Source organism: Sordaria macrospora, chromosome 4 (genome assembly GCF_033870435.1).
Source record: "Sordaria macrospora chromosome 4, complete sequence".
Classification (NCBI taxonomy): Eukaryota; Fungi; Ascomycota; class Sordariomycetes; order Sordariales; family Sordariaceae; genus Sordaria; species Sordaria macrospora.
This window is the reverse complement of record NC_089374.1, coordinates 3,057,525-3,067,857: the sequence shown is the minus strand read 5'-3', so window position 1 is coordinate 3,067,857 and position 10,333 is coordinate 3,057,525. Positions and strand designations below refer to the sequence as shown.

At 41.5% G+C, this 10,333-nt stretch overlaps 1 protein-coding gene across 1 annotated transcript; it reads left to right on the top strand.

Annotated features, from left to right (window-relative positions):
- The first annotated feature begins 5,724 nt into the window (after positions 1–5,724).
- On the top strand, positions 5,725–9,694 carry SMAC4_00094 (uncharacterized protein). Its single transcript, XM_003351504.2, has 4 exons — positions 5,725–6,051; positions 6,135–6,155; positions 6,233–9,017; positions 9,113–9,694. Exons 1-4 carry the CDS (start codon positions 5,989–5,991, stop codon positions 9,493–9,495), a joined length of 3,252 nt encoding a protein of 1,083 aa, XP_003351552.1. The 5' UTR covers positions 5,725–5,988; the 3' UTR covers positions 9,496–9,694.
- Positions 9,695–10,333: the final 639 nt, after the last annotated feature.

Here is a 10,333-nt window from a genome sequence, read left to right as displayed (position 1 = left end):
AGGAAAATATATTTATATTTTACTGAATTTTAAATGAGTGTTCAATTTACGATTTAAAGCCGTGTTTTGCCTCCTTGATGTCTACTTAAAAATCAACCTTTTTGCTATTTACGAACTATATATTATAGTACAATAGGGAAAAGACTTCTCAAAAGACTTCTAGTATCTCTATGCTTTATAACTTTTATTACCACAAAATATTCCATAGTTCAATTGCACTACTGCGACAGCCTGGTCATCTATCGCAACTGTATAAGACTACTTGAGCGACTGAACTACCAGCTTTAGTTACTTGTATCATTTTGCAAAGACATGGTCTGGTTAGTGTAGTAGTCTGCTACCGCCGTGACAACTACTATATTAGTTAGTATATATTAAATTAAGAAGGCCGGGTTCCAATCCAGTATTGAAATTCTTGAAACTTCTATAAATAAACTAGAAACATTTATTATCGTATAACCTTTACTATATAATTGTATTAACAATTTCAGTTGTTTTCTTTTCTTAGTTGAAGGTGCTACCTTTAAGAATTGATGATAAAATCAGAAGATAATAATTCATATTGACAATAAAAGTACGTTCTTAACAGTTTGTACTACTATTATTAAATTCCTATATTAGTATGACAGGCTGGGGTGCATATGCCCAGACGGCCAAACCTACAAAAGATAGGACGATGTTCTGCTTGCAAGGCAGAACTCGGAATGCACACTATATAGCCAATGTCAACCTGTGACAATTAGTGATGTAACTTTAATAAAATAGTTGATTGTAAGGTCATTTGTTTTAATATTAGTTTAGTTTCTTTTATTGATAAAAATATTATTTTGAAAGATTTTATAGAAAATACAAATATAAAGTCATTTATAACACCACTACTCTTAGCATAGGATTGAATATACTGGATGTTAATAGAGTAATTTAATTTGGACTATCTTTAAAGAATCCAAGCTTTGCAAATTTCTAGCAGCGTTTTAAAAGAGTTATTAATATAGAAAAGGTCCAATGGCTAAATAGAAGTATAACTTTTCGCTTCTTTTTATTTATTTGACTATTTGAGGTTAAATAAAAACTAACCTAAGTAGCCGCAAATCCAAATTCGCTAACCGTATATATTTTGTATATGTAATCAATTAATGAATCTTATAATGAATTATAATAATAAAAGAAAAAAGGGTAGTAGTAGTAGTAATAATGACGCTACTAGTTACGGAGGTAATGCTAACCCATTTGAAATTAAACTTTAATTTTAACTTAATAGTAGTATGAGATTTTATTCTCTTTACAAAATATATTTGATCAAGTTATTAAAATAGAAAATGGTAAAAGAATAAAATAGAGTTTACTGTTTTTGATTCGTTTAATGCACTATATTTTTGTTGAGTAATGCTTCATTTTTCCCAAGAGCTATATTATAATCCGTATTTTGAATATAAACGCCTAGTTTTTAAGAAAAATACTACAATTATATTATATGTACTCTATAGTTAGGAAAACTTCTTTAAGGCCTATTAAGGTATAAACTAGAGATAAGGCATTTAATAAGCTATTTAACAGTGATTTTGCTGATATGGCTACTATTTGCCTATTAAAATGGTATAAAAGGTATATTCAAGCATTAGTTTCAGCTGAAATTTAAGCTTTTAAGATATTTTTAAAAATGTTTATACGTTATAAATTTTAAGATGCTATGGTACGATTACTAGTTGACGGTAGAAAGAAGCTATTAAGACTACTATTTAATGTCATGGGGCTGGCGCCTAGGGGTGTTTGCCTGGCTTGAACTCTATGAAAGCTAGGCCTGCCCTCTGACTGGGTGCACTCCTGGGGTATGCCGCACGAACCACATTTTCGACCTTGGCGTTTCTAGCACCTTCGATATACGCACCTCTCTTGTGTATTTAGCTGTAAGCTCCATGCCATACTGGCACAGACTTCCCTTTTCCTCTTTGTCGAATATTATCACTTTCACCAAGGCCTACCTGTGTGTATACCTCGTAGAACCCTTACATTTAATAATATAGCTAAGTTAGACGGTAAATTCCTAGAGTTGAGGATTTAGTAGTAGCAATATTACCAGTATAGTAATAGATTGATTAGTTTCTATAAAGAATTTATTCTTCAGATTAACAAGGAATGGGAAACTTTAAAACCAATATTAAGAGATATTAATGCTTTTGTTAATACTAATATTAATTAGCAAAACAATTTAGCTGCTTCCGCTAACTTAATTTCTTTTTTTTTTTCACTTCAAGAAGGAGTGTGATGGCAGCCTTGCAGTTGTGCCTCTCGACTGCCAACACAACTATATAAGACCACTTGAGCGACCGAATTGCGAGCTTCGGTTACTTGTATCCTTTTGGAACATAGCCTAGTGATGTAGTGGTCCGCTAGCGCCGTGACAAGAAGGGTTACTAAAATCCATTAGAACAACCTATAAAAACAATTAGCAAATTGGATTCTACCACAAAGAAGAGTAATTAATATAGTAGTAATAGTAATAACTGAACCTATTAGAGATAAAGCTAATAAAGTTAATTTCGTTAATAAAAATAAAGAAGAGAAAGAGTAAGAAGTAATTTAAAAATTTTAACACTAGTAAAAACTTTATTACGCTATTATACATTTAATAAATTACTCCGGCTCTTATATTTACACTAAGAGTTCCTGTATGAAAGGCTACTATTAAACTGTCACAGGTTGGCATTGGCTATATAGTATGCATTCCGAGTTCTGCCTTGCAAGCAGAACATCATTCTATCTTTTGTAGGTTTGGCCGTCTGGGCATGTGCATCCTAGCCTGTCATAATAGTTCAATCAGCCTTCTATACTACAATGTAGTATAAGGCAGTTACGAGGCACAGTACTACTTACATGTTAACAAAAATTTAGTAAATCTTTATATTTAATTCATTTAATTGTACCTATATGCTGTGGGACTTTAAGAGAACGATTATTGTTTTCCTTTACAAAAGGATATTCGAGAATATATTCTAACAATTATTTTAATTCTTTCTAAAAATATTCTAGCGCTTGGGAAGTAAATACTTGATAAGTATTTTAAAAATAAAAGAATATGTACGTCAAATAGACAATTGTCAAAAATGGCTTTATAATTATGAGCAAATTATTAAGTAAACTATTTTAAAGTTAACTATTTCATTTCATCTTCTAGTAGCTATCTTACGAATAGTATTCTTAAATTTGAAATCATTATATATAATAATATTACGAGAGTTTATAATAGTAAATTTAAATTTCTACTTAATTTTGATAATTATATCATTAAGTATACCATCAAATATAATATAAAAAGAAATAATACTAATACCGGACAATATTCAAATAATTGTTTTAAGTGACAGGGAATGCATGTCACAGGTTGACATTAGCTATATAGTGTGCATTCCGAGTTCTACCTTGCAAGCAGAACATCGTCCTATCTTTTGTAGATTTGGCCGTCTGAGCATATGCACCCCAGCCTGTCATAGTATGTTCTGCTTAAACGGTGGGTTCGATTCCCGACCGTGGCAATTTCGAAGGCGATTTTGGGATACTCTTGTCGGCACTTAGTCGAGCACAGCTCCTAAGAATGAAATGACAATTGAGGACCATGTATGCAAATCGAAGAGTACCGAAATGCCACGTATCGGCCCATTAGAAAATGTCCAACTTAGCGGGAAGTTGCATTTTCAGGTAGTGCTATATAAGCCGTCACATTGCGATAAATCCTCCGCGACATTGTCGCCCTCGGAAATGGGGCCGGGGCCGAGGTCTTATCTTGAAGATTATCGAAAGATAACTTCGCTTTAAGGGGAGGTAGTGTCACAGGTTGATATTGGCTATATAGTGTGCATTCCGAGTTCTGCCTTGCAAGCAGAACATCGTCCTATCTTTTGTAGGTTTGGCTGTCTGAGCATTTGCACCCCAGCCTGTCATAATGCACTCAGGTGCCTGTTCCGGAACAAACTATATAAGACCACTTGAGCGACCGAACTGCCAGCTTCGGTTACTTGTATTCTTTTAGAACATAGCTTAGTGGTGTAGTGGTCCGCTGGCGCCGTGACATTAAAAGTACTACTAGAAAGAAAGTATAATTTAAGAATATAGCAAATAAATATATAAGTGTTTTTGGTATAATTAGTTATAAAGTTAAGAAGGATATAATTATAATAATACGGCTGCTATACACCTCGCTAGTTTTAACCTTTTTCATCATTTTATTAAAAAACTGCCAATTTTATATAGTTTGTAATTAAAAAGAAATAAGCATAAGCGTATAAGTTTGATTTGTTAGTTATATTCTTTAAATATATTTTTTATTTAAAAGAAATTATATAACCGTAAAATAAGTATTAGCTTTTATTCTTTATGCGGATTAACTTTTATTAGTTTGAATTTATTGAAAATCAGCTATTCAAGAAGAGTTTGCATTTTTTTACATATAGTAATTATATGATAATTAAATCTATTAAGGATATTGCGATTTTATAAAGAAACTGGTAGATTAACGTATAATTTTATAAATATCGTTATTTATTTTAATTTTAGAAAAGGATAATCTTAATAAAAGTTCTTTAACTATGGAAAAATAAATAACTTTGAATTATAATTTTTTAGTCCAATTCCTATACTAATACTTGTATATACTAACTTAAAGCACTTCTATGTTACTAAATGTCACGGCGCTGGCGGACCACTACATCACTAGGCTATGTTCCAAAAGGATACAAGTAACCGAAGCTGGCAATTCGGTCGCTCAAGTGGTCTTATATAGTGGTGATGGCAGTCGAGAGGCATAACTGCAAGGCTGCTATCATACTAAAGTAGTTGTAATAATATTACAATTTTCATTATTATTATTATTATTATTATTATTATTATTATTATTATTATTATTATTATTATTATTATTATTATTATTATTATTATTATTATTATTATTATTATTATTATTATTATTATTATTATTATTATTATTATTATTATTATTATTATTATTATTATTATTATTATTATTATTATTATTATCATTATTATTATTATTATTATTATTATTATTGTTATTATTATTATTATTATTTATTGATTTGAAAAAGAGTCGTAAGATTGCCAGAAGTATATATATGTTAGAGAGCATTTTAGTTCTAATCATAATTTGACGCATTACTAGAAGAGTTGCCGTTTATAATAAGTACTAAATGAAAAAGTCAATTTACGCAGTAATAATACAGTCAAAGTTCTAGTGATGCAATAAGAATTGGTAAAGTCATAGTAGTGTTATTAATATTAGAAGCTGGAAATCTGACAATTATTTTCAAGATTCTTAAAGAGAGCACATTGTTAATTCAGACTTCTTAGAGCGTATGCTAATAATAATATCCAAAATAGCAATCATAGCATTTTATTGATAAATTAAATTTATGAAAGATAATATGGTTCGTGCGTTACGCCTCGATAGAGAGGTCTGAGCGTTGAGATAAGCCATCAATCAACTTGCGCTCTTCAGTTTGTACATAAGTGTACACCATTCAGAATGAATCATCCAAAGTCAACTTTGAAGTCAAGCACCGCCGAGCCAGACATTGTCGACGTCGGGTGAAGGAGCATATGTATATACTTCTCGGCTTTACGGAAGTACTTAGCGGACATTGTCAGGAATTGCAGAAAATATACAACACGATCCTTCTTACATAAAAATGCACCTTGGCTGTGGTTCTCTTTCCAGCTTGTCTGGCTCTAGCTTTTCTTCCCTTGACTTTTTTAAAAGTTGCCCCGCTAAAAAAGTTGCCTAGATCGACTTCCAAGACTCCCTCCATATCTTTGCCAATACCCATATTAACCAGCGATAACTTCAACCACCTTCCTTGGGCTCACCAAATATATCAACACAACACCTACATCGACACATTTTACGGCAGGTCCGACACCAGACCCGAAATACCATCCATCCACTCAAGAGATATTTATCGATTGTAGATTATCATCATGCCTGTCGTCCAGCCAGAAAAGCTGGCCAAGCTCCAGCAAAATGCTGACGACGTGAGGAATGTAAGTTGACCTCCATGTGCTCTGCATTCTGTGCAAAATTTAGAAAATCTTCAGGGACATCAGGCTAACCAAATACTCTTCAGATTTGTATCCTGGCCCACGTTGTAAGTATCCGTCTATCCCAGACAACAAGTCTGGCGTCCATGTTGTTATTGTTTCAAAGACTTACATTTCACCGTAGGACCATGGAAAAACATCACTCACAGATGCCCTTCTCGCCACCAATGGCATCATCTCACCAAAACTCGCCGGCAAGATTCGTTACCTCGACTCCCGACCAGATGAGCAGCAAAGAGGTATCACCATGGAGTCTTCGGCCATCTCGCTATACTTTTCCATGCTGAGGAGGTCGGCCCCCGATGCTACTCCCGAGGCCAAGGAGTACCTTATCAACTTGATTGACTCCCCCGGACACATCGATTTCAGCAGTGAAGTGTCCACCGCTTCCCGTCTTTGTGATGGCGCCGTTGTTTTGGTTGATGCTGTCGAAGGCGTCTGCAGTCAAACAGTAACCGTTTTGCGTCAAGCATGGACCGAGAAGCTCAAGCCCCTCCTCGTTATCAACAAGATCGACCGCTTGGTTACTGAGTTGAAGATGACCCCGGGCGAGGCTTATATCCACCTCACCAAAATTCTCGAACAAGTCAATGCTGTGCTTGGAAGCTTCTTCCAGGGCGAGCGCATGGAAGAGGATCTCAATTGGCGTGACCGGATGGAGGAGAGGGTGGCTGCTGCTGCCGCCAAAGAGGCTCAAATAGTTGCCGGTCAGCCCGACTCTGGTGAGCTACAGTTCCAGGAGAAGGACGACGAGGAGCTTTACTTTGCGCCAGAGAAGAACAACGTTATTTTCGGCAGTGCCATTGACGGGTGGGCTTTCACTGTTCGTCAGTTTGCCGGCATGTACGAGAAGAAACTCGGTATCAAGCGCGGCTTGCTGGAAAAGGTTCTCTGGGGCAACTTCTACATGGACCCCAAGACGAAAAAGGTCCTTGGACCTAAGCATCTCAAGGGCCGGCCTCTGAAGCCCATCTTTGTCCAGTTGGTGTTGGAACCGATTTGGGCGGTTTACAATGCCACGGTGGGCGGTGACTCCGGCAAGGGCGATCCAGCTCTTCTGGAAAAGATAACCAAGTCTCTGAACCTCACTGTACCGCCTCATATCCTCCGCTCTCGGGATCCCAAGCTCCTCCTTACGACAGTGTTTGCTTCCTGGCTGCCTCTTTCTACCGCCTTGCTGGTGTCAGTGGTGGAGTCATTGCCTTCGCCAAAGGCAGCTCAGGCCGACCGTCTCCCAGATCTTCTGGCAAACGTACCTGGCGCAGATCACATCGATCCCAAGGTCAAGGATGCTATGGTCTCGTTTCAGAAGGGCCCGTCTGCGCCCATGGTCGCATACGTCAGCAAAATGGTATCCGTACCTGAGAGCGAACTGCCGGAAAACAAGCGCCGTGGACCGCTCAGTCCCGAAGAGGCTCGCGAGCTGGCGAGAAAGAAGCGTGCCGAGGCCATCCGGGCCCAAGGAGGCGCTGACGCTGACCCCGACATGAACGATCTTGCCAACGCCTTCAACAGCACCATCCTGACTGACAGCGCTGTCCCGGAACTCGAGGAGAAGTCTGTGGAACCCGAGCATCTCATCGGTTTTGCACGCATCTACTCGGGCACTTTGTCCGTTGGGGACAAGATCTACGTCCTACCTCCCAAATTCTCCCCTGCCGACCCATACGCCCAGCCCGTGCCTAAGAAGGTGACGGTTACCGCCCTCTACATGCTCATGGGCCGAAATCTCGAGGCTCTTCCCTCCGTCCCAGCTGGTGTCGTGTTCGGTATTCGCGGTCTGGAAGGTAGCGGCCTTCTCAAGTCCGGAACCCTCTGCAGCCAGCTCGAGGGCTCGGTCAACTTGGCTGGTATCGCCAACCTGGCCGGCCGCCCCATCGTCCGTGTCGCTCTTGAACCTGTCAACCCTTATGACCTGGACAAGATGATTCAGGGTCTTCACCTCCTCGTCCAGAGCGATCCCTGTGCTGAGTATGAGCACTTCTCCAGCGGCGAGCACGTCCTCTCCACCGCCGGCGAGTTGCATCTTGAACGGTGCCTTACGGATCTGCGTGAGCGCTTTGCACGCTGCGAGATTCAGCCCGGCGCCCCCATCGTGCCGTACCGGGAGACGATCGTCCGCGCCCAAGAGATGCGCCCTCCTGTGAACAAGGAGCTAGGCCGCGGTGTGGTTGTGGGCGTTACAAGCTCCAAGCAAATGACAGTGACCCTGCGCGTCAGGCCTCTCCCGGCTCCCGTGACCGAGTTCCTCCTGAAGAACGCGGCCGGCATCAAGCGACTGTACGCAGACCGCCAAAAGGCAGCCGGTGTCGAGGACGGCGCTGAGTCGCCCTCAGTTGAAGCCACCTTGGAGAACGGCGCTCCCTCGGACGTCAAGATCGAAGAAGACGAAGAAGTCTCGCAAGCCACCACCACGCTCACGCCCGAGGAGCTTAAGAAGCAGCTCGAGGCTCAGTTCGAGGGCATCAAAGACAAGGAAGTCTGGAAGGACGTGATCGACCGCATCGCCTCCTTCGGACCCAAGAGAACGGGAGCCAACATCCTCGTTGATGCTACACCCGGTCAGCTCTTCAGTAAGGCCTTCTCGGCCGACAAGATCCGCAATCAGGCGCCCACGGGCGACGAGAAGCTGCACCCGGCCCACTTCAGCGATAAGATCATGTACGGTTTCCAGCTGGCCACGCAGCAAGGACCGCTGTGCAATGAGCCCGTGCAGGGCATCGCCGTCTTCGTGGAGGAGGTTCTGGTGGCGCAGACGGAGGACGACGAGGCTTCCTCGGCCCGCGACAGGATCGGTCGCTTGACGGGCGAGGTCATCAAGACGGTACAGCAGTCGATTCACAAGGGGTTCTTGGACTGGTCGCCGCGCTTGATGTTGGCTATGTACTCGTGCGAGATTCAAGCGAGCAGTAAGTTTTCTCTTCTCCTTCCTTCCTCTTTTTATCCCCCGTCCACACACCCCATACCCACCTTTATCAAGAAACCCATACTAACCCCCCTCAAGCCGAAGTCCTAGGCCGCGTCTACGACGTGCTCACCCGCCGCCGCGGCCGTGTTCAGTCGGAAGCCATGAACGAGGGCACGCCCTTCTTCACCATCCAGGCTCTGCTGCCCGTGGCCGAGTCGTTCGGGTTCGCCGACGACATGCGCAAGCGCACGTCGGGCGCCGCGCAGCCGCAGCTGATTTTCACGGGTTACGAGATTCTGGACGAGGATCCCTTCTGGGTTCCCTTCACGGAGGACGACCTGGAAGATCTGGGCGAGTTTGGCGACAGGGAGAATGTGGCCAAGAGGTACATGGACAGTGTCCGCAGGAGGAAGGGATTGTTGGTGGAGGGAAGGAATGTGGCTACAAATGCTGAGAAGCAGAAGACGCTGAAGAGGTAGACGGGGATACTTGGTTAGTGTGACAGTGTGGCTCCCCATGGCTGATATAATAAGAAATCCCCATTGTTGGGCAATTTCCATGCTGTAGAACTACATGGTAAACACATCCGATTTCAAAGGAGTTTCCAACGTACCTATCTTCAGGCACGGGTACATACGTTATTGTTCCCTAGTATGTGTGATGGATTTGGCGCATGGTAGCTCGGTCAATACACGTGAATGACTCTTCGAACACTCATCATTCCATCGAACATTCTCGGATCCAGGCTGCAATGCATGTAGATTAATCAATTGGTCGATGGAATCCAGGAATACTTGGGAATCCTTTCCTTCCTTGAGAGCTTGCTTCTATTTCCAGTCTTTCTCGTCTTCTCTTTTCTTTTCCCACTGCACACAACGGCCGACCGCTTGGTGCAGAAGAACGGGAGAAGAAGAAGGACTTCCAAGAAAAAGTCTAGAACCCGAGATTCGGCGGCAGATATGTTGCCATGTGTTACTTGTGATATCTATCTATACTCGGCCCGAGACAATCCCACGTTCAGGTTCAACGAAGGAATAACATCAGAAGACGGACGGGAATCTTCAAAGCCGTCCGTCGCATTCTTTTTTTCCACAGAACATTTCCCCGCGCAAATTGTCGTCATCGTCAACGACGTCAGCCAAGCAAGTTTCACTACCCAGCCGAGCCAGATCTAGTGCTTTACATTAGTCTCCTTTTATAGTGCATGCATATGATCGAGACACCACCATTCGGACAACTATCTGGGGATGCCGAGCAGCCGGGCTCGACCGAGCAAGGACTCGGGTCAATGTGGCTATATTTGTATATATGAACCGC

Coding starts and splice junctions, on each gene's coding strand:
- SMAC4_00094 (XM_003351504.2), top strand. CDS start 5,989: ATGCCTGTCGTCCAGCCAGAAAAGCTGGCCAAGCTCCAGCAAAATGCT. Junction 6,052..6,134: donor ATGCTGACGACGTGAGGAAT/GTAAGTTGACCT, acceptor AATACTCTTCAG/ATTTGTATCCTGGCCCACGT. Junction 6,156..6,232: donor TTTGTATCCTGGCCCACGTT/GTAAGTATCCGT, acceptor ATTTCACCGTAG/GACCATGGAAAAACATCACT.